Below are 24,780 nucleotides of genomic sequence, written 5' to 3'. Positions count from 1 at the left end.
GCGGTGCATTCCAAAATTCACTAAAGTTGAAGTCGCCGGTCGCTGAACTTCGTACAGCTGAAAGCCATCTGCACTAAATAGTGTGGCGTTTCGGCGGATGATGTTGCAAAAGTGTGTTCGTGTTTAAAGTTCATCCATGTGACGTTCCTCAGGAGGTGTCTTAAGGTAAAATTTTGTGGATGAGCCGGACACCCCTGACCGCGCTGCATTCTCACTGGCGCAGGGCGCCAGCGCCGCTTTTTAGTGACGCGTGTCTCGCACTGCTGCCTGAACAATGAACCACCTGTTTCCCAGCTCAGGAGCTCTCGTCGCGGACAGTAACGCCCTCACGCGCCGCCAGCGAACACTGGTGACGCGTAGCGAGGACACGGCACTGGGAAACAAAACCACATGAACGCAGCCAGCGCAGCGCTACGCAGAGGCGCTTCCGCATAAAGCTAGCTGAGCGGCTCAGCAGTCTATATTCGTGTAACAGTTGGAGCACCAGAACTTTCTCCGGCAAGCGGACACGGCGCTGTGCACTATAACCAAGGTCAGCACGTGGGCCTGTTTGCCGCCACCAGGCGGTCGCCCTTTCCCACGTGCACCACGCATGCGCCTCATAAGAGCATTACCATGCATTTCTCTTTTTTTTCTCGTTCAGCAGCCTTATTACTGAGATATAAATCATTTCCATGCCATGAAAGGTATGAGCGGAAGCTCTATTACCTGCATTTATTTTATTCGTGTAACTGAACAAAAAGCACTCAAACCTCAAAACATCTAGTGGCAAGAACATTAGTCAGAAGCGTACCGACAACTCAAGCTTTTCCATGTTCTTCATGAAGGGCTTCGTGAGGGGACCCAAGGGCCAAAGGAGTTCAGTGTGTATACAGCTCTCTGCTTTTCTCGCTCAAGATTTCCCTGCAATGTCGAGACACGACGTTGAAGATGAAGCTAGACCTTCCGAATACTACTGCGGAAATAAATGCTCCATATTTTATTTTTGTACCGCCATCACAAAAGGGAGTGTTTTAAAAGGGCACAATGAACCAAACGAATCGAGATTAACATGAAAGCAAGCATGTACTACTGCAGGAGGGCACATGCTATCTCCAGGGCTAAAGTGACTGCACTAAAAAAAAAATGATCGCCGATTTGCGTAGGTAGACCAAATGCGAATTAGGCGCGCTAGCAGTTCCGTTTTCCCTTCGGTTCCGGTGTTCAGATCCAGTGTTCACGGATGGCATTTGTTCGGATCGCTATAATGGGTTAATGTCCATATATGCGGAACTGGTCATTCTCTACATTCACAGGTCCCTGCGAGTCTTCCTAGCACTCCTCGCAAAGTGAAGCAGCGTTCATGCGATGCGCCACTGCCCTTCTGTGGCAGGTGCTGCCATCAGGGGGACTTGGCATGCTTGGATTGGGTTGCGATCCAAGTTTCTCTTTGCGAGCAGCCTCTCACGATTAATTGAGCTGCCGCCAGACATGGTGGGCGGCTCCTCATGATCACCTGCCCACCGATTGGTGGGCAGGCGAGCAGCCTGCAAGTCCAGTGTTGACCTACTTATTGCCAAGTTTCTGAAGGGTACAAAGGTTTACTCCTCACTCTGTTATTAATTTTTAAACAGTGCATTGATACAGGTGAAAGTCCTGCCGACTGGCTTGTTGGGAAAGTGGTTCTACTTGATCAATCCAGTTGTACCGCTTCTCCATATAACTACCGCCAAATATCACTAACCAGTATCTCATGCAATATCTTAGAGCACTTTCTTGATTCAAATTCGTTTTTCTCACACGCACAACACGGCTTCTGATAAGCACTTTGTTGTGAAACACAACTAATTACCTTTACGCATAAGCTCCACCTAATCCTTGACCGCCATTTCCTCGCCGATTGGATTTTCTTAGATTTTGCCAAGGCATTCGATAAAGTGTGCCACAAACTACTTCTCTTAAAGTTAGCGCAACTTAACCTTGAACCCAAAATCATTACGGGGCTAGAACACTTCCTATGTCATCGTACTCAGTTTGTCTTGTAACAATCATACTTCATCTTTTAGCGTTGTCAACTCTGGAGTGCTTCAAGGTTCGGTTTTGGGTTCCCCTTCTTTCCTTTACCTGCATTAACGACTTACCCCAGCATGTTACTTCTAACATTTATCTGTTTGCCGATGACTGCGTTATGCTTCGAAATATTACTAATGACCAGGATGTTAACGCGTTACAAACTGATCTTAACGCTATTTTTGATAGGTGCAGTCATTGGCTTATGTCACTCAACAGCCGCTTACGAACGTGGGTGGCGCTGATGAACACTCTCAAGGTTAGGTTATTCGTAAACATAAATACCCCCGAAAGCAGAAGGTTTGACAGCCGTCGCCGTAGCTCAGAGGTAGAGCACCGGGCGCGTAATTCGGAGGTCGTGGGTTCGGATCCCACCGGCGGCATGTGGTTGTTTTTTCTTCTGCTTTTCTAATCAATTAGCTTTAAGCGACAACATATTCAGTACTATTCTTACTTGATCAACACCACAAAAAAATTTAAAAATCCCCTGTGCTCCTTGGTTTCTGTGGCTGTTGGCTTCTCTCATATTTATAACGAGACCCTCATTCCCCTTCCCTTGTTTGCTTAACAGCAATAAATGTAAGTCTTGCGCGTAACTCGTAACGAGTCATGTACATATTGCATCAGACCTAACATATTACATATTACATCAGACCTAACATGGTCCCTTCATATTGACCATATAATCTCCAAAGCAAATCGAATGGCCGGATAACTGCGACGTAATTTTTCTTCTGCCCCGTATCACTAAAACTGCTCGTTTATAAAACACTAGTCCGCACTAAGCTTGAGTAAGCGTCCTCTGTATGGTACCCAAGCACTGCTAAGCTAACCAACTTACTCGAACTTGTTCGGAATAATTCTACTTGGTTCATTCTACATAACTACAATCGGACTGCCAGTATCTCTGCAATGAAACAAACCCTATGTCTACCGTCACTTGCGTATTCGTCGCTATAGTTCTCGCCTCTGCCTTTTTCACAAAATATACTTCCATAACACCCACCTGCGCGATGAACTAATCTCTAATCCGTCCTATCGATCTGGCCGCATTGTCCACTTTCACAAAGTTGGAATTATTTCTTGTCACACTGATTCCTCTCCCACAGTTTTATTTCACGCACATCACAGGAATGGAACCGCCTTCCCGGAACTATCGCCGCCATTGAAGACAATCAATGTTCTAAAATGCACGTTGTGATTAGCTAGCATTGTATGATTAGGAGCCTAACAAATTGTATTTTTTTTATTTTGCTGCGTTTCTTCCTTTTGTTTAATGTGTTTCAATTTACTCACTCCCCTCTGTAATGCCAATGGCCTTTAGGGTGTTATGAAATAAAAAATGAATTGAAAAACCGGCTTCAGACAAAGATTTAGATTTATTGGGGTTTAACGTCCCAAAGCGACTCAGGCTATGGGGGACGCCGTAGTGAAGGGCTCCGGAAATTTCGACCACCTGGGGTTCTTTAACGTGCACTGACATCGCACAGTACACGGGCCTATAGAATTTCGCCTCCATAGAAATTCGGCCGCCGCGGCTGAGATCGAACCCGCGTCTTTCGGGCCAGCAGCCGAGTGCCGTAACCACTGAGCCATTGCGGCGGATGCTTCAGACAAAGAGACAGACAGGCAAACACACAACGGCTAAATGCAGTGAATGGCCACTATAAGTGCTAGCGCACTAAAAGTATATCAGCGGTTGTCATGAGCCGCAGTCGCAACGTTGCACCTAAAATATCTCGGCCTCCTCTTTTCGTCTGTGGATAACCATGTGGCTAATATGATTTACTTGTCTCTTGCAGGCATTCGCGCAAGGCATGTTGGGTAGAAGAGACTCTCTCGGACGGCGCCGCCAGAGCGAAGCCGGTGTTTGAGCCCCGACTCCAAGCAGTCAGGACGCCCCCGCCGCGCCGCGGATCGCAGCGCCCTCTGTACTGGCGAACACGCAGCACCGTCCGGCGACTGCGCCGGCTGCCTCCGGCAGTGGCCGGGCAGCCGGGCGGCACGGCTGCTGCCTCACTCCTCAGCAGCACCAGCGCACCTGGTGAGAGCGTCGCAGGTCTCTCGTACACCGCGGTCTAACGTGACAAGGGGTGCAGCCGCCCACGCTGCACGTGGCAGCGGCCAGCACCCTCGGTTGCGAAATGTGCAGCCAAGACAGTTCTTGCCGCGGCTGGCATGTTGTCTTTTTTTCTGCTAGCTGTCCAAGTGGTTACTCAGTTACCTTCCGCCTCCAAGAAACAGAAAATGGTGGCAGTGTTCCCCCATGCTTCCCTCGATCTTTCGCATGCATCCTTGTGAGCCCTTCATCTTCTCAATTGCTGTCTGCTCACGGGGAGCCGGCATGCAACAGTGAATCTCGTTTTCACTTTCCATCCAACTTGAAAATGTACACAGCCACTTTCCAAAGAAAATTTATCCAATAAACACTTAAAAACGGTAATTCAATTGAAACTCGGAGCGTCCGTCCGTTGGATTCCTTGGATCAAGAGTAATTAGCTGTCCACGGGCACCTTAGGTCCAAATGAGAAAAAAAAAAATAGGCACACCGTACTTACGGCGCGCTCATGCGTATCTTACTTGTTTGAAATCGCAGTTGTTTTTAACACTCCCACCGCTACCTGCATGCACAAGAAACGTTGAAAAGTTCAACCTTATGTCAGCAAATAGCGCGAAGTTACACTCTACTTCTGTGAGCGTCTGACTCGAGCTGTTGTAGACTTGAGCGGAGATGCACTAGGGCAAGTTACCCCTAGTTACCTCCTGAGTTCTAAAATACCATTTTAAGGAGGGGACTGCCTAGCATAGAGGTAAACTTAGCGATTTGCAGAAAGTGAAAAGATTCTTTTTTTTTTCTCTGACTTTCAATAGTGGAATTTGTAAGGGGGCGCTGAAAATCAGTATTGCCGTGAGTCTTGTCATTTTTTGTTTGTTAAACGGTGCTTTTGTTTTGTAGAACATAGGCGGAGACATTACCCGTGCCCAGCCGTCTATCATTTCCCGAGAGCGGGTTTATTGTAATCCGCTCGGGAATCCCAGATCCCGAGCTTCATGTCAGGCGGGGCTGGCGCTGCTGCAGTTTGCACTTTACTGTCACTGGTCATGGCATTGCATTAGTTCTGTTCGCCACGCAGCGCGAGTTATCCTGCGTAGGAACCAATAGATTTTCCAGAAAGGACCGTGGTAACGTGCGGCTGATTCTGCGATGTTCGGGACGAAACGGTCTGTTAGTGGAGGGCTCCTCCCGATTAATTTAGACTGTCTGGTGGCTTTTATAACGTGCTCTGACAGCGCACAGCCCACGGGCGCCTTTTGTTCATTTCGCCTCCATCGAAGTGTGGGCCCACGCGGCCGGTATTTGGGCTCATCAGCCGAACGCCACAGGCCCTCAGCCACAGCGGATAGTGTTGATGCTGAGAAAACATAAGTACAGGTAATGTGCTGTGTTTTACATGGAAAGATGTAATAGCTTGGCTCAAGCCAAGCACAAGTTAGTGGGTACAATGGCAGCTGTGTAACGCGTCAGCATCACACACATAACGCGGTCTAGCGGGTGGTAGCATTGAAAAAGAGGAAAGCATTTTTTTTTCTCACGGCGCGGTTCAAGTGGGCGCCTAAAAAGTGAGCCAGTTATGTGCGTTTCCATTCCTCAAAACCAATAGAGTGTTTAGGCCGCGAATACGATTGGACAGTCTGGCCCCAGTGTATAGCCTTATTCGCAGTATAGACCCTTCACTGGATTTGAGGAAAGGAAAGACGCATAACTTGCTCACATTGTTGGTGCACACTTGAACCGCGCCGTGAGAGAAAAACACGAAAGCCGACTAAAAACTTTTTTCCGTCTAGCATTCGTGATTTTCTCTCGCGGCTCGATTGAGGTGTCCACCGGAAAAATGAGCCAGTTATGCGTCTTTCCTTTCCTCAACTCCAGAAAAGGGTCCAGACCTATTCTCAGCATGGTTGGTTCGATATTCTGTAAACATCAAAACTGCGAAGACGGGACAAAGAAAAGCACCCGCGACGAGTTTTTTTTTTTTCTGTGTTCCGCGCAGTTTTTTATGCGTACAGCTTGCCAGTAACGCAGCTCGAGGAAGACGACGTTATACTTTAGCTGGGGATCACCGAGAACGTTTAGAGCGAAAGCTCTATTCCTGTCGTCTGGTTCCGTCAATTTCGCCTGCAAGCGCTCAGCCAAGGTCAGGACCCCGCTCGAGGTGGCCGGCGCTCGCGCGAAGGAGCAAGAAAATTGTGTCGCCAATGGTGCGCCTTTCACGTCTGCCGGAGCGAGCAGCGCCCCTCACTAGATGGTGCTGGCGCCCGCGCAGCTGGCCCACTAGGGAGCCTTCGTGCGCTTTTCTTTAAAAGCTTATGAAGGCTCCCTAGGGCCCACGGAAACCGACGCAGCCACGCAAGTTGTGCGAACAGCAGCGAGCTCGGCGACAGATACAGCGAGAATCTACCTACGAAGAAAAAAGCAGAATCTCTGCAAACTCTCGTCCTTTGACAAACTAACAAGCAAAAAACTCGGTTTGACCGCGTTCAGCCATTGCTGTTTTTTGTTTTACTTTTAAGCTATTTGTACTAGGTGAACTTATCTCGAGGCGTTGATGTAGCATTGCCTGTATATGTTAGTTTCTTTTTTGCTGCTAAGACACAGGTCACAGAAACACTGATTTCTGCTGTCAGAATATTGGAGCACGGCTAGGGTGCCTCGATACGGAACAGTTCATCGAAGCACACTACGTACCGCTCGATCGGTGTCCCAGCCGCTTCGGCCTCGGGATGCTGTTTCTAGGCTCGCGTCTGCGAAATCTTCATGCTTGGCGCTGTACCCAAGGAAAAGTGACATAGCCCAGTCGAGATTTGTTTCCTAGAGCTATACGGGTGGTCACCATTTCAGCGTAGTCAGGTTAATCTGTGACGGCTACCTTGTTTCGCCACTATCGCATACTCGACCGTCGAAATTGCGAATTTACATGTTATGAAGTGTGCACTCGATGGCAGCGGTTCTCACGGTCGAAGTTTGCACGTATAATGTGCACCATACGCAAGCTCCGTCGCTGTGTTCACCGCGCCTTCGTTCGCTCGCACAGGGAGGAAGTTTGTGTACGTCGGATGACTCCTACTGCGGCTACCGCTGCGCTTGGACCGCCTGAATATCGCGCACAATGTCATACTGAAACGATGCGGAATGCATACTGCGGGAACTGGTGGTGCATAGACATGGCGGAAGCATATTCCAGGAATCCTTTCACTGACGTCAGTGCAAGCTATGTGTAGTTGATTTCGTGCCTCATCATGCTTACTTGTGCGAGCCAAGGCACTGGAACTGTTCCAGAGTGCTACCTCAGCCGTCGAGAGCATCGGAATCGACATGAACAGACCGACTCCACGGGGTATTTTGTGCACTCAATATATTATTTTTTTTTACACCCTTGTAATATCTTGGCTTAAAACGTCTGGGAGCAATAGCAGTAGCAAGGAACGTTGTTTTACAGTAAAGATTGAAATACCCTTTATTAAAAGTCTCAGTAAAGGCTTGTTATTTGGCCAAATCGGGTCTAAATAAACGGACATTATTATTATTGTTCCTGATCACGCCCCTGCAGACTAAACACGAACCTACCGAAAAGATGCCCAGATGGGCTTAAATTGTTCGGCCTTTTGGGAATTTGTTCTTGCAAAGGGGCGTAAATAATTTATACCACCAAGGGCGCAAAGGGAACATTTATTAGTTACTTCAAGAAATTAATACGGGGTCCTGAGGGAAGGTTTTTCATGCCCGCAGGGTGGTTTTAAAGATAAGTTCTAGGAATTAATTTTACAGCCATATAGGTCTTTTGATTTTGATTTTGATTTATTTGTTTCCTTTCTGATACAGAAAGAAGAGCAAGAGCAAAAGGCGGAACGCCTGTCGATGGCTCTTGCCCCGCATACAGTTTGACACAAACAGTCATTTAACATAGATTTATACGAATAGTTCCACACCAAGGTCTTCGGGGGGAAATAAGAAAAAGTCACAGCACTGAGGGAAAAAAAAGGGTAAATAAATTATGCGACAAAAAAAAACGCGTATGTAGCAAACAATTATCCAATTTTTTTTTATTGCGTGAGCAACATTACGCCAGGTCTCATCCTCTTCGCGTGACCACGGCGGTAGGCACGTTTGACCTTTAGAGCGACCGCAGATGGGCCCCCCACTTCAAGCCGTCGGGTGGTCGTGGCGGTAGGCACGGCGCGCAACAGATGGATCGTCGTTGCCATAGCAACAAGACCGGCTGCAGATGGCCCCCCACTTCAAGCCGTCGGGTGGTCGCGGCGGTAGGCACGCCGCGCTGCAGCTGCCGTCGCTACCGAGTGGCGGCGCTGTTGCGCTGCCTTCTCACCAGGTGTGAGGGACACGGGGAAGAATGGGCATAAAGTGCGTTCGCTTACTTGCTGTATTCATTCGACATGCTACCCGACAAACAGAAACAGAAGCTACGCCGACTTGCAGCAGCCGGGAAGCAACAGCGGGCCCAAGAGACCGATGAAGAGCGTGAACAGCGGCTTGCTAAACGACGAGCTCAGGATGCTGCTAGACGGGCACGCTGTGCGCTGTGCTTACGCAACCTACCGGGTTTAACCAAAGCTAAACGTCAGCTAATTTTTTACTTACTCAAGAACGTATATTTTTGGGCCCTTTTCTCTCGTTGGAGCTTTTCTTGAACTTGTTGCAATCTGGGAGCCTTTCAGAAAGAGCCGAAGTGATGCTATGCAAAAATTTTATTGCTGTGCACATAACGCATTACACAGTTGCAATATACATTAGCGTAACACAGTACAGGAACACATTTCTCACGCTCGGGGGGATGTAGGAAGAATCAAACCAGGGTGGAGATGTCACCGGAGGTACCAGGAGGCAAAAGCCATGAAGGCAAGTCTGCACTGGACGGGGAGACTACACGCTATGGCCATTGGGACCCGGCGCCGACGGGCGTACGAGGGGAGACGTATACCGGTTTTACGTACGCGTGTTGCGCACGCGCAGTGGTCCTACCTGGCCACGCACTTTCCACTGCGCATGCGCAGCTCCCTTACGTAAAACCAGCAGCTCGGGGAATGCGCGGCGTCGGGTCGGTGGACACGTCTGCACACACTGCCGCCTGCACGCACAGCAGTCACTTCACACCCCGGAGCTAAAGACCCATCACTGTGGCTATACCTGCACTGCACCAGCCACCAGAAGCGCCGACCGCAGCCGCCGCGCAGCACGGCCGCAGCGCGCGGAACCGCCGTCCGAACGGTCCGATGAACTATTTGAGAGAGCCCGGTAATCTATAAAACGAGCGCCCCGAGGTGGAGTGAAACGAAGCGATGCGCAATGACCCAACGGTCTTTCGCAGGACCAACTATAGCACGGCAGGACGAGCGATGGACGTTGCAGCGTAGCTGACACAAAGGGGCGCGGGGTGGAATCCAAGTGCGAGGCGCTCGTCGTGGCCGCCGCAGGGTTTAGCAACGCGGTGGCAGGGAAATGGGCCGCTGAAGGAGCCACTGCGAGCAGGCCTGCGGTGAAGTATGTCCAAGGACGGTCGCATGCGAATACGGCTCAGCGGAGCTGAAGCTGCGGGCCATGACATGTTTGCGGTTACATCTTACTCTATCTGTGCATATTTAGGAATGTGTTTGTTTGAATAAATCTGAGAGCTAACGCGTCTTAAGTGCTTAGCTTTTTGTGATGGGGAGGATAAATCAAGCGGTAAGTTGCTGGATCTCGAGGCGGTCGCCGTAATTGGATGACAGGGGTACGAATGTAAAGGGTGGACACTGATCGAACGATTGGTTCTACCCCGCTCAGCTGGTTAACGCTCGAGCTAAGGCGTTCGCCTTTTCGTTCCCCTCCAGCGCCTGCGGTCCTGCGTGTCCCGGCACCATGGTGTCACCCGGCGCCCACGTGATTCAATCAGTCAATCAATCAGTCTTTATTTCAGTTTGTACATGCAAACTGGGGATGGTGAGAAAAAAGCAGTGAATGATACACCGCTTGACGGCCCTCACCATACTTACATGTCAGCAGTTGGCACGAGGCAAAAAGAAAAAGAAAACACTGTTAAAAAGTGGATACAAGTGCGCTTATGAAGAACATTGTTTACGGAGACAGATATTTAGCAATTGGCGGCAATAATTATTAGTAAAAGACATTGAGGTTATTACAGAGAGAGGCATAGTACACCCAGACACTTCGCATCACTGTAGCACAGATTGCTGAATAAAGCTTTTCCGGATGACAGACAAAGACATAATGTTCACTTGGTCACTGAATGAGGTATTGAACAACTTTGACACAATATACCTTAACATACAAAATCCACAGTTAGTTCTGCATCTTGGTAGTGCAAACCTACACTGCGATTTGATGTCGTACGATGAGTGGCGATATGTCTTCGGCACAATCTGAGAAATAAATGAATCACCCTTTTTTATCACTGTTTTGTAAAAACATGCAAATCTGTAGTCAAATAATTTGTTGACAGGTATAATATTATAATGTAGGCGAATGTGTCTAGTAGGCGAATCATTTTACCCGTTGACGATTGCACGAAGCATTTTCTTTTGCAATGTTTGCAGTTTTAGGACGTTAGATACCGTTGTGTTGCCCCAGACAAGGAAACAATAGCTTAGGTGGGAATAGAAAAATGCATAATACCAAGTAATTTTAGTTTTGATAGGTAAAGTATGCCTGTTACTCAACGTAATTCCGAAGATTCTAGAAAGTGTTGATGCAAGGTTATTAACATTTGCATCCCATGTCATCGTACTGTCATCGTTTGATGATATTCTTCCGGCTTCGGGCCAATGATCTGAGCCACCAGCAGGGGTGTTAGTCCGTAAATTTGTGGCAGGCCTGTTGCGAGCCGGTGACGACGTGAACTTCCCTGCCCACCATGCCGTGGTGCTATATGGTTTCAGCCGCAGCTGGGCTCTCTGCCCTGACGGAGGCCGCGAGGGTGAAGAAGTTGTCCCTTCCGTTCTGGCAGTCTTGATGCCGTAGGTAGCATAAGAGGGTTCTCGCGCAGCCTCCGCCATCACCGTTCGATCACGTTTCACGTGGCACTCGCGGTAGTACAAAACGTACTACTCCCGCCGCTATGAACGGCGGTGGAGCTGGTCAAGGGTCGTTTGCACTACACATAAATACCCCCGAAAGCAGGTTATTTTACAGCCGTCGCCGTAGCTCAGTTGGTAGAGCACTGGACGCGAAATTCGGAGGTCGTAGGTTCGTGTCCCACTGATGACATGCGGTTTTTTTTTCATGTGCTTGCTAATCGATTATCAGTTTAGCAGTTCAATAAGCTATTAATCTCCCATTGGTCAACACGACAAAAAACATCCCCTATGCTCCTTGGTTTCGGTGACCCACTAACCCGAAGTATCATCCTTCGAATTTTGGGCCGTTTCCAAAAACTACCAATGCTAAAACTTTGGAGCGCGTGGAAACAAAAACTCGATCGCACACTGAGGCACCACTGCCTTCAACTGCTCCGCAAGGTCGCCGAATAACCTAAATCCTCTGAGAAAATGCAGGCCGTCGTCTCTATACGATTAGTTATTGGAAAACATCTTTCGCCCCCCATTTAGCGGCACTGGCAGCGCTGTCCCGAAATCCTGGTAATGTAGGAGGTGAGTGGACAGCGGTGTGGGGTGCCCCGCTGTCCTCTGCCTGCCCCCTACTATGACAAACACGCATCTGCCCGGAAACCTTGGCCTTTTCTGTTAGCGCTCTAAACGCGGTATTATTTGCAGTGGCGCCGTCCGCAAGTGCCGAACACCCTAGCTTGGTATACTGCACGCCTCGTGCTGCTGTGGTCACCGGCCACTGGTACCTCCTGAGACGCGTTGGCGGGCTAACGGCTTTCAGGCATCGCTCGCTGCTTTCATTGGTGGGCCAAGGTTGATCCCCGTCTGGCCCAAGAGTGGTGTCGAGAGGATGTACCCACAGCAAACGCGTCGTCGAGCTCACCGACCACCGTCATCATCAATAACGTTTCTTTCCGCGTACCGCTGGAACATTTCGACACTAGTTCTTTCCTTCGCTTCATGAAGAGAGAGGAAAATAACATAACATAATTGTCTTTTGCTCGTGGTTTAAGGTGTATGCGTTCGCGTGAGATTTTCTATGACGTCCTTTTTTTTCTCTCTGTACACGCCAAATATGTTGGTTAACTGCATAACGGGCAGCCTTTCTTTCCCTAGTCGACCAGCCGCAGGGGCTAAGTAGATTTGGCTAGGCCACTGATCGAAAGGTGGTGGGATTGGAACTCGACCGTGGCGCCAGCATCGTATTGGAGACGATATAGAAAAAGCGCCCGTGTGCTGGGAAGACAGCGCACATTAAATAACCCCACGTGATATAAGCCAGTACGAAGCCCTCCAACTAACGCGTCGTCTAAGTTGCGACTAAAATGCCCTTTTGGTAACATGTACACTCACAGGTGGGCAGTGTTTTGTAAAACGCATCTAAAGTTTTCTAGGTGGAATGTGAGCAACTTGCCCCCGTGAGTGAGCTTCACCACAATATAACCAGAAGGTTGCTTTGCCGCATAGCACAACGTGTTAAATTGCTTTTTACTCATAAAGTAACGCGGCGATTTTATTAATATGCCGCATGAAACGAGGATGTGATGTCTTCATATATTTTGTTTCAACGTGCTTAAAGGTGCACTGAAGAGGAATCTGAACTCGTCTTTTTGCCGCGGGAACTCGATCTACACGTTCTGAGCATTCTTATAAACTTCAATTTTTTTACCTGTGTGGCCGATTTCCCTAATTAAATCGAATTAATGTCCGGCTCCCGCATTTTTTTTTAATTCTCCCTCGTACGGTGGGCGGAGTCGACCAACGCGCGGAGTGCCTTTCACCCAGTCCCGTGGCGGCTTGCCGCTCTGCCATCGGCTGAGTAATACGTAGTAATCTGCAGAAGCAAATAGTCCGCGCGTATTTTTATTTCTGCGGGCTTTTTTTGCGGCTATATTATCAGCGAATGAAACTATTTATTCACGGAAACCTAAAAAACAACATAAAGCGAAAGCCAAGCCTCCACGGAGCTGGCTGAAAGGCACTCCACGCGTTGGTCGACTCCGCCCACCGTACGAGGGAGAATTCAAAAATAAAGGCAGGAGCCGGACGTTAATTCGATTTAATTAGAGAAATCGGCCACACAGGGCAATAAGTCGAAGTTTCTAAGAATGCTCGGAACGTGTAGATCGAGTTCCCGCGGCAAAAAGGCGAGTTCAGATTCCTCTTCAGTGCACCTTTAACAACGGCCGCCCATTGAAAATACATAGCCCTCCGGAGTAAGCGACAGATAGATGGCACATGTTGTCGATGTCCCAAATTTCTGGGCATGTAAGCGCCACCAACCAACCGTCCAGCTACGCGCTCATGCACCGACTTCCTGAGCCTGTCTGTAGTCGCTTCAGCAATGGTGAATTCAGATTGTAGATCCGGAGCGGTCCACCCGCAGAGTACCTGAATCCGCCCTAGAGCGCCCACCCCAAAGTGTTTGGAACACTCGTGCTCCCGCCGGAGCAAGTTGGGGACACTCATGCATCACTGACGTAGGGAATACCCATAGTTCCTTGCGCTCTACCAGGCGCCCCGCAGTAGCGCAGGCTTCCAGTCCAATCCGCCGATTTCGGCGGCTGCTCCCCTGAGCCATCTTTGCTTGGCGGCTGCTCCCATCTGCCATAGGAACAAATGATCCGCGATCCAGGTTTGCCAGTAGAATAGACTTTCTCCGAAAAGAGCAGAAAAAGTTGGTCTTGAAGGGCTCCTGATCTGCGATTGGAATTGATGCATTATGTCGGAAGCCGTATGCATTTTCTCTCGAAAGCTGGCAAAAACCAACTTGTGTCTTTCAAGCAGTGTCATCGCAGAAGTTTCTAGGTGGAAGGTAAATTCGGCTTAGCGAAAGCCTACGGTGCATTTCGCTTGTTAGCGCGACAAGCAGCGGGATAAGAACGCCAATGTGTCATTTGTCTGAGCGACCGACTCGTGCTTCCCAACTCTCAGTGACTTTGGCGTGGCATGCTACTTGGTGAATTTCGGGTTACAGGTCGGCGCTAGTCCAAACGGTTACAGCTCACACACACTGAGGAAACGCTGGTGGCCCAGCACACAGCATGTGCTACTGTTGGCTTGGCGCAGCTCGTGACTTGTTTGCCTGCAACGCCGTCGGCATGGCGTGCGCACAGTAAAAAAGGCAGCGCCGCACAGAGTCTGAACGGGGCAAGAGTGCTGGACACCATATGGTTTGTAACAGCGCTCTCTTCTCTTGTTGTTTCTGGAACAGGTGCTCGGAGGTGTCGTCTCTTCTCCAGTCATCAGCAGGAACGTGCCCGCATTGCCAGCCCTCTGTCGGCCGTGCCGAAGAGCCCGTGCCGCTGGCGAGCCCGCTGGGAGCCTCGGCCAAGACCGACGACAACGCCCGTCTGGGTTCCGGCGAAGGTGGAGACACGTCGTCGAGTGATCACAAACAAACACCACTCTCCGTGTTGCCGTCTTCGATTCGAGGCTCAGACGTCATCGCGACCTGCGATGGACTTGGTGCCAGACAATTGCGAAGCTGCTCCGACAGCCAAGACGCGGCAGTTATACTCCAAAGCACGATGGCTGCGGCGGCGGCCTCCCGTTGTGGTGCTGTCAACAACGAATCTTCCAACCCTTGCCACAACGCCAGTGCGCAAACCTTCCAGCCGAGCTGCGGCGCCTCCTCCAATAACGCCGGAACGACTGACTCTGCGGCGGTACCATCTCGGCTGGCGTCGCAGGACACCGTTTCGCAGGAGAGCCATGCGCCTCGTGTCGTATCCTGCCCGCACCAGCCAGAATCATCGCATAACGAAAGCAGAGACACGAACGAGCGTGTCACCGGAAACATTCAACAGTGCGCGGCTGCGCTTGGGATTGCAGACAGCCCGACTGGCCTCAAGATGGACGAAGACTCAATGAGGTGGGAACTGCGCATGGCAGTTTCTTTCTTTGTGTTTATCTGTTTGTCCTTGAAAAGCTCCTCAGGGATCGCTTCGAAACAAATGACTGCGCAATACAATGGTAACGTCAGGCAGTAATTTTACTCGATTGCTCGAGAACCTTCTTCTGCACGACAGAAAGATAGCGAGAATGTAATGGCTCCTTCCCCAGAGTCTCAAAGTTGAATTACTTCTTCGTCCAGGTGTTGTGAAATGTTGTTCCTCTGTTTTAAATGGAAAAAAAATCAACGTAATGAAGACGGCCATGTTAGCTTCGCAGTAAAATTGAAGCGTTGCATCGGTTCAAGGATTGCATTTTAAAGCTACTCGGGAAAGAAGCCAATTTGCCTTGCAGAATTTTTTGAAAAGCTTTTAGTGGAATGGTTTTATTTTTTTTTTTCGATAATATCTCCAGTTGCGAGACAACGCTGTGTCTGCCACTTCCTGGTATTAGTCCCGTCTTGCGCGCTGTTTGTACTTTCAGAATGAACCAACACCGACAACCCCATAGCTCTGAGTCTCTGCGAATAGCCCAGGTGTTTTTGTTTTTTTTCAATCAACTTCAGTACTGCATCTGATTTTTATATATATATATATATATATATATATATATATATATATATATATATATATATAATCAGCACTCTTCGATGAGCATGAAATTTCGCGCCACTGGCTGCTCTTGCTAGCATGGACGTCTACGCGGCTCGACGTGTAAAGCCTTACTCAAGCGCAGCTTCCAAGCAAACCACTCACTGCCGTGGTTTCGCACGTGGCGATGAATAAGAGAAATCAAGCGTTTAAACACTGTCGCTGTGACATTTCAGTACCCAAATGGGCACATAAATTCGACACCGTTTTTCGCGCAGGAGTGAGATTATTTTTCTCAACGAGAATTTCAATGAACTACCACTGGTATTTGTCCCTTTTGTCTGCTTGATCTATGAGTCAATACTGACGAATTCAAATCCTTGGAGATACGAATACAGCTCGTGATAGGTGAGACCAAATTATCAGTGTTTCAGAGAGTAATTAAGTATTATGACCACTATGACTGTATTTTTCTGGAAAGATGAGGGCGTCTACAAGACTGACCCGACTGTAATGAGACCGCAATCACAGCTTACAAATAACAGTACCTACTCGCGTAGTGTCATGGTTGCTGTCGTCGTAGCATAGCTTCTGTGAGTGACTGAGCTTTATGTTACTAGCCGATCTGAATGTGTCTGCCCGCCGGAAAGAAGAACCGCTGAGTTTAGTTTACCGCTTCTGCAGACACTTGGTTGATCTCGTAGCCCCTGCGTGTCAGACGAACGGTGCGTGCTGCATGCATGAAGCAGGCTTTTCTTCGGGCCACCGCAGGAGGCCCTGCAATGGCGATCATCCGCTGGCGGCGAGGATCGTGCGCGGCCCCGAGAGCATCGTGGCGGGCATAGGAAGCCACGTCCGCCTCGGCGTCCACTTCGTTGGCACTCCGGCCCCGAGGGTCACCTGGACAAAAGGAGTGAGTGCGCCAGCAGCGCCCATTCTCCGCGCCGAGAGCAGCGATTGGATAAGCGTACCTCACGTAACAGAGCGTGGGTCCCAAAATACTCTCTTAGAAATGTCATCGCTAACATTGTGGAGCACACCGGCGGGCTGCTTAGAGTCCTGCTTAGAAACTGAGCGTCCCAACGTAGCGCTGCGTGACGCTCGTCCTGTAAGCGGCCATTCCGTCGACCCGCCGTAATTGTCCGCGACGTGGAGGAAGAACGCGGCTTGGTGCCGCAAACCCAGACGTGACTAACGCTTTGCTCTTCGTTTAGGTGGAAGAGAAGGAGGCAGGGCGCCACACTGGCGGCCGGACACCTTTGGCCGCACGCTTGGCGCTAACGCGCTCTTTCGCTTCCGCCAAACACACCGGCAGACTTTTTTTATTATTATTTTACGGGAAGCTCGGCGACCGCCGAGCCAACCACTGCCCGAGCTCAGCTCTCTTTCCCGTTTTCAAGTTCGTGCGCTCATCGCGACGCAGCTGGTGGTTGCAGCAGTGTTGATCTGGCCGCGCGTAAAGATTTGTCAAGCATGCCAATATTATGGCGCCGTTTTGTGGTTATTGCTGCCTCTTCGTTGTGTTCCTCTCTTGGCGTTAAAAGGACGGTGAGTGGCACGTAGAATTTCAAGTGAGGCCTGGCGATGCTGTCGAACTGTCGTCGTGTCGGCCGACAAAAGTGCACGTATTGTGAGGAGCCCTATGCAGCTCAGACCAGACACGCTGGTGAGTGTTTTTTTCGTGTGTTCGATTTTACCTTAAAGCATATAGTCGTATGTTTGGCGGAACCAAAACGCGTACATAATAAATAACCTCTGGCAGTCACAGGCGCCACTAAAATTACGACGATACAGCGTTTCTCTTTCACGGAAAGTCCCACTCGAGCAAGAAGCGCACAGGGGAACGTGTTATTGCGTTTTCATTATCGCGCTAAGGAAAACACTTGTTACTTTTGCTATTTTTTAAATAAAAATTGGGTAACGCCGCAGGCTTCTCGCCTTCTGCCGGCATTATCTCCTCTCAATTTTGCACTTACAGCAAGGTCTTCGTGCAATACTGGGCTGTAAAGATGCGTTGAAAGCTTGCCCGTGCCGTTCGAGTATGTGATCGTGGTGCGTGGACATCAGGTTTTAATGAAACCAAGCGCGTTATCAAGCCGCGACAGTAAGCTCTGATCAACACATGCTTTCAGTGCGTTATCATACCTGTTTAGATATATCACTGATAAGGAGAGGTTAATACACGTACACCAATCTTGTGGCGTATTCTGGCAAAACGAGCAAGGGATATATATATATTTTTAATATCTACAGTCAGGTGGCCTCTAAAGGACCTAGAGTAACCGAAGTTTTAGTCATCACTCTGTCTATAACTTGTCATCGCGATTTATTTATTAATGATATTATATTTCATGTGCGTTATATCCTTCATGTCGTTGCGCTAGGAGAGGCTTTGTCCGGGTTTAAACGGTGTCGTATTCTGTCGGCAGCGAGAACTGCGGCGTTCACCTGCTGAGCACAGGTGAATGTTTTGCACACGAAATGTTTCGTCATGTGGCCACCTGTGTGCCACCTGTGCTCACCTGCTACAGCTGAGCTTTGGAGCGGGCGCACTCTTCGTCATGTGGCCACCTGTGTGCCACCTGTGCTCACCTGCTACAGCTGAGCTTTGGAGCGGGCGCACTCTCGAGAACGGGGGGTAGGAGAGCACGGTGAACTAACTACCCACCAGTTTTATTCATGCAACGTATTTTCTTTTGCTTCCAAGTAAATAGATCTAATGCGAACGTATGGATAAAATTATCGTGTAATAGTTACCAGTTTCTTTACGTATGTTGTGTTGTCATGACGAGCCCCTGCTGCACTGCAGACGTAATTGTGCTGATTTGTATTTTTCCTTGTCAAATTGCACAAATAGCAGCATCAGAGGCGCCTGATGTTCCTGGTGGGCAACATCTTAACGGTAGTTCACTTCCTGGTGCAGTTCGGAGGAGCAGCGACCAGATGACGTCGCCGGACGCACCTAATACCTACACACAAACTGCTGTTTTTTTTTCTCCCCGTTATATGCTAGTGTTTTCACTGAATGAAGATGCAGACACAAGGGGCGCGCTCAAATCTGTGCTGGTCTGATGAAAACAACTGCCAGAGTTTTGATTGACAACTAAAAATGTTACCATATTTTACAATATTGTTGCGTTGTTTGTATGTGTTGATGTGGTTGTCAGAGATGCGTCAGTAACATTTCAGCTATATGGAAGACAATGTGTCTCGAGTATTTATCTCTTCACTTTCATGCTGCGTGAGATATCAGCGCAGTTTGTGCACAACACTTGGATGGGGCTTGGTTTTATATTGTTGGATATGTGATTTCGAGCATCACATGCTTTATGTCCACATACTGCGCAATAGTCTTTTATTAAAATGTGTTGTCGTGCTTCAGCAGGCATCTGAGATGCTTTTTCGAGGATTTCGTTCTTTTTTCCCCTTTCGTTAATATATTCACCATTCCTCTGTAGCCAGCTGAACTGCTGTATTGAATAACCCCTTTGATATTTGTTTGTTGCCTATTTGGTTTTGTGTTTTTCACATTTCGGAAGCGTTTGTAAAATGCTGTGCATCTGCACCTTTGTTACAAGGATCACTTGAAATAAACTGCAAAAATACTTGATGCAGGGCTTGTTGGTTCATGCTACAAAATTTTAACGGCGCAAAAGGCACACACACAGGAAAAGAGCGCCGCTTGGGCGCTCTTACTGTCCGTTTCTTTCTGTCTTTTGCAGTGTAGAAATAAAAAAAATTGTAGAAATAAACTGTGCCATCTCCAGAAACTTCATCCATCATGTACTCATTGTATATATATTTATTGAAGCCTGCAATGCCTCCTGATTCATCACAAAAGCACTGTCCATACGTGCACTTCCATACTGCCATTGCCAAGATGGCCGCTGGAGAGATAACATGCCTGCACGTCGTTTCGAGGACCGCTCTTCAGGAGCAGCGAGTTCATGCGCTGGACAGTAGCGGTTGCTAGCTTTAATTTGCGCTCCGGGAAGTATTTTCTCGACCGCGTATAGGGAACCTGCACTGCACACATGGCACGGAAGTTGTTCCATTCGGCGACTAAAAACTGCTGCCAAGAGCCGCTGCAAACGCCAGAGCACATTCTGGACGATTTGAGGCCCGCGTTTGTCTGATAACATATTTGCCTAGCTCCTCTCGACGTAGCCCATATCGCTGACGCACGCCGCTTATGGCTTAGACAGAGCGCTGAAGCTCATGCCGATAGGCGCGAGAATGTGGCGCGGAAAAGCACTAGGAGTGCACCAAAAACTGCTTGCTGCTCTCGCTAGCCTGTGTGCTACTGCGCTGCAATCGACGCGGCAAACTTCAGCGCAGGTTTCCTAGGGGGGTGCAATCCAAAAAGAATGATCAGCAGGGAAAAAAAAGCGGGGGGGGGGGGGGGGGGGGGTTCTTGCAGCTCGTGATCAAAGTGCGTCAGATCAGGAACTAAATATTATGCAGACGCAGTGTCCAGCCTAGCGGATGGCTTCTGCTGCCCTGGCTCCAACGTTCGCATCTTTATCGGCGGAAGAAGGAAGCGGCCTCATCGCAGTGCCTGATTTGCAGGGCAAGGCGGCGGTGCTGCCAGGCGATCGCGTGGACGTGTCCGTCGACCAGCCCTGCTCCTGCGAGCTTCGCATCCGAGAGGCGTGCTGCGACGACAGCGGCAAATACCAGGTGGTCGTCGAGAACAGCCTCGGCAGCGACTTCGCCTTCGCCTCCGTCAAGGTGGAAGGCAAGTACGTGGCGCCCGGGGCGTCTTCGTCACTCTCGGAGCGCGTCCTTGCATTTGAGTAGCCGTGTTAAGCCATGTGTGCGCGAAGAAGCCACGAGTGACAGCTTAGTGAAATTCCGAGGGCCGTGGACTGCGCACAGGTAACCGGTGTTTGATAGATGGCTCTTATTCTGTCGTCGACAACATTCCTCCACGTTGCTTCGCTTAGTGAGTGAGTAGAGTGTCGCCTATCTTAAGAGTGGCCCGTTCACATGATGCGGGCATGTAAACGAAATGCTTCAGAACTATCTCTCCATCACGGAGTGGCAGCAGAGCTTTCAGTTGAGATTGGGAAATCAATTACGCTAACAGTACATCACAGTTTTTGCTCTTTTTCTTACGCCACCCTGAAAGCAGGCACTGGGTGCAGTTGCCTTTTCTAATTTTTCTTCATATGTCCTCTTTTGATCACGTATCTCGAAAATGGCTGCTCAGTTACTTTCTAACAAAGTAGAACAATGGCAGGTGTTTCATTATGCTTTCTTTCGTTTAAAAAAATTGTTGGCTTCTTTCTTATGCTTCCTAACGAGGTCCTCGCCTCTTCTGGTTTAGTCTGCTCTTTGTAGAAATGAATACTGACAATATATCGCAACGGAATATTTCGAACCAAATTTTCGGCGTGATTGTTTTTGAGAATTCCAGCACGCTAACCTCCAGTGTGATCTAAACAATGAATGCATGCCCGGAAGCGCGAAGTGCTAACCGAGCACTTTATGTTGAGTTTCCATATCACCATAGAAAGAATTAACCGCAGCGGTGGCCTAGTCGCTGAGCATCCGGCTCGCATGCGGGGGAGGTGCGGGGTTCGATCCCCAGTGCCACCGGGTACCCACCGGCGATACAATGGGTACAAGCATTCCCCTAGCTCATTTAGGGTGAAATGCTTGGGAAGTGGGTCACTGATTCCACCTTGAGCAAACGGAAAAAACCTTGTACCATGACACTATTTGGCCGCAGATGCCCTTGCGCCATGAAAGTTCACCGTCATCATCCCCATAGAAAGAATTATGGAACGGGGAAAATACGACGCCTCGAACGCTTAACGCAAAAAAAAAAATTATGACGATGAATTTGTTTGATGCATGTGGGCTCCGACTTCGCGAGCGATTTGTGTGGACGGAGTGAACTCATTCACACTAATGACAATTTAACCTCGTAATCTGAATTTTTCACCTGAAGAAAAAAAAAGATTATTCGTACCTAGCCCTCTTCGTGGTCAGGTAACATGCAAAAACACTTTCAGGCCATTTGCTGCCATGGTGTGCATTTTATAGGAGTGTCGCCATATAGTGATAACAGGAGTCAAGTGCAAAAAAAAAAAGAAGGTATCTATTCAATGACTTCAGCTTACTGCGGCGCTTCATTTCACTTGGACAAGCCGCGTCTCGCATCCTGCGGAAACTTGTGAAGCAGTTATTAACGCATAGGTGACGCTTGCTTTTGCACCAGTGAACCTTGGCTGACCTTTGCATAGTGGTATGTTGAAGAGCTGCCGTTTCTCATTTATTGGCTGGCCACTGTCCTACACCCTGTGTTCCTCAGCCCTGGAGCTCTGGACCACAGTGTAAGAAATACTTCTTACACTGTGCCCTGGACTAAGGGCCCCACCCGTCTTTTCTCTCTAAATGTTGCCACCGCTACTTCAGAAAAATCCTGTAATATGCGATCGGCCCACTGAGTAAATCAACACCACCGATAAATGAGCTATATACGGCAACGACTGCTAGCTGAAGCACATTCCGTATTTCAGCTTGACGCCACAGCGTTAGAGCGGACGTTTGGAGGATTAATTCTCGATTTGTCGAGAGGGTAGTGACGTCACACGCTGAGCTGTGGAATGAAAGTGCTTAGATAAATTGTGACTATAAGGTCGCAGCATGACTGAAATGTCCGTATGGCATTCAAATATGTAAACTTATGGCGGTGAAAAGCAAATTACGGTAATTAGTTCGGAATCGAACCCACGATCCTCAGGCACAGAGTCAAACGTGCCACACCTAGACCCTTGAGTCATGTGTGTTCGACTTGATGAAAGGGGGACCTTGTGTGTCTTGAGGTGTGTCACGCGTTGTCAGTCTGCCTACTTACGTAAGCTAATGAGTGTGTAATTAGAAAGGTACTGATTAAGAAAGTAGCAAATAACCATCAATGCTGTCACGCCATACACTTAAGGTGGAGCTTAAGTGCCCCTAAGGTTTCCTTCCTGGCATACCTCTTGCGATGTCCTATTAGCACAGCAATATCGCTTGTGCGCCTCGGTTGTCGTACCATTCTCCGACCGTCACGCCTACTCCATCGGCAGAATATTGACGAAAACGTAAGCGCACAAGAAGAGGACATGAGAGAAATGGCCACCTGTCAGAGCACTGCGATGATTGTCCCAGCATAACTTTGAAGCCAATGTAAGTAAGAACGATTCGCGAGAAGGCAGCCAAGTGCGTCAGTACGCCGTCAGTTAATCTCTCGGATAAGGAAATAGGGTTTCTGGATAGAAATGTATCACGAATACGTTGACTTCTTCCTCTTTGTTTTGCCGAACTCTATATATTTGTATTTTTGTGCTTTCGTGTCGTCAGTAAAATTCAATTGCTAGTTAGCGCAGTGTCCTGTGTCTCTCTCATGTTCCCTTCTTGTGTGCTTATGTTTTCGTCAAAATTATGAGCAACCAACTAGCCCAAGAAAGAGCCTTGGTAAGATAAGCGAAGAAGTTGTGCGACAAGTTGAACCTCGACCAGCTTGCCAAGCATATAGATAACTGTGAAAAAAAAGTTGACAGGTCTTGTTCACAGCTGTCCCACAAAGTGAGGTGTCCTGTGAGGTTAATCAAATCAGAATATGTTTCATGGCAGAAAACAGTTGCTACCTTTCTCCAAGAAAAATTAAATCCCTTGAACATCAAAGATCCGTTTTTGGTGAAGAATTCTGAAGATGTCCTAGATTTTATGCAAACCCACCAAACGCGTCAAAGCCATGTCTGTGGACATAAAAGATCTGCATTGCAGCGAATAATGCAGATCTTTTATGTCCACAGACATGGCTTTCACGCGTTTGGTGGGTTTGCATAAAATCTAGGACATCTTCAGAATTCTTCACCAAAAACGGATCTTTGATGTTCAAGGGATTTAATTTTTCTTGGAGAAAGGTAGCAACTGTTATCTGCCATGCATTATTCGCTGCTTCGTGGCCAGCTGCTTAGCTTGTGCGAGAGAGAGCGTTGATGGTTTTGGGTCTGCAGCATTTTAGAATGCGGAAGGTGTATCAGTGACACGGTTCCTAGAACTGTTGCATTTTTATCCGAACTCGACCTGTACTGAATGTAATGTGTGTTTACAGAAAAGTGATGTCTGTATAGTGTCCTGCATAGCACCGGTTCTTGGCGATTTGTTTTTAGCACACTGTGACAGGATGGTAGCCGCCCATCTACAGAAATTTAAGGTTTTAAAGGTTTTTTGCATAAGTTGGTGATTTTTAAATTTTTATTCACAATAGCCTACCTAGCGTTGAACGGGACCTTACATCCCTTTGAAGCCTTTTTAAACCGTGTTTTAGTCCACTTTAATTCTCTCACGAGCTACCGAGTGACTACAGATTGCAGTTTTTAGACAACGTTAATATTCTCGGTAACCCCCCTGGGTTGGTATTAACCACCCCAGGGCCAGCAAACTACTCCTGACTTATTCATCGTCCAACAGCAATAGACAAGAGGGCTTGTGGGCTCGGCAGCACTAGCAAACCAGGACAATCGTCCCTAATACTGCTGTAATAACGTTTTTCACTAACCTGGAGAAGGGTGAGAAGTGAATTGTTCATTCTGTTCGCGCCGGTGCCGCCAAGCCCACTGCCGAAATCAGGGACAGGCAGGTTCAAGGAAAACGCCTCCGCCGATAATGTCGATGCTCCTCGTGCTGTGCCGACTCAGCCGTTGCCGGTCCATTGCCATTCGTCAAAGCTTGTTGCAGCCGCTCCTGTTTCTTGTGCGGCGCAAAGGAAAGCCGTATTCCACGATGCGTTGACGAGGCCATGTTCCGGTAGAACTTGTGCAGAATAGGCCCCCACCTGGAGAAGGGTGAGAAGTGAATTGTTCATTCTGTTCGCGCCGGTGCCGCCAAGCCCACTCCTTAAAGTTTCCTCAAGGAAACGTTGGAGGTCGGATAGTGCATGCATTCTGCATATTTATTGCTCACTGGTATGCTCTTGTCTAATTACTCCCGCAATTATAGTCTGTTTCTGCAAAATCTTCATATTTACAACGATTGTATCCATTCCATATCCTAGATGGGGGCCTGTCATGCGGACCATACAGAACGCCCCCTGTAGTTTATTTATTTTATTTGGAATACTGCTAACCCC

General features: G+C 48.6%; 1 protein-coding gene across 3 annotated transcripts in view; it reads left to right on the top strand.

The window, feature by feature from the left end:
• LOC149349485 (myosin light chain kinase, smooth muscle-like) overlaps positions 1-24,780 on the top strand; it is a 223,203-nt gene that overhangs the window by 149,299 nt on the left and 49,124 nt on the right. For 2 of the 3 annotated variants that reach the window (XM_089578459.1, XM_089578458.1), the window contains exons 2-5: positions 3,852-4,093; positions 14,384-15,043; positions 16,425-16,566; positions 20,223-20,391. In XM_089578459.1, the coding sequence (XP_089434585.1) occupies positions 14,700-15,043; positions 16,425-16,566; positions 20,223-20,391 (655 nt within the window). In that variant the 5' untranslated portion in view covers positions 3,852-4,093; positions 14,384-14,699. Of the gene's footprint in view, positions 1-3,851; positions 4,094-14,383; positions 15,044-16,424; positions 16,567-17,040; positions 17,202-20,222; positions 20,392-24,780 lie in introns of those variants that run through there. The other variant, XM_089578460.1, reaches the window with a different exon arrangement.

The sequence above is a fragment of the Amblyomma mixtum genome, chromosome 3 (genome assembly GCF_055824585.1).
Source record: "Amblyomma mixtum isolate Tamu chromosome 3, ASM5582458v1, whole genome shotgun sequence".
Taxonomy (NCBI): domain Eukaryota; kingdom Metazoa; phylum Arthropoda; class Arachnida; order Ixodida; family Ixodidae; genus Amblyomma; species Amblyomma mixtum.
The sequence above is the reverse complement of the archived record's forward strand: the minus strand, read 5'-3'. Positions and strand labels throughout refer to the sequence as shown.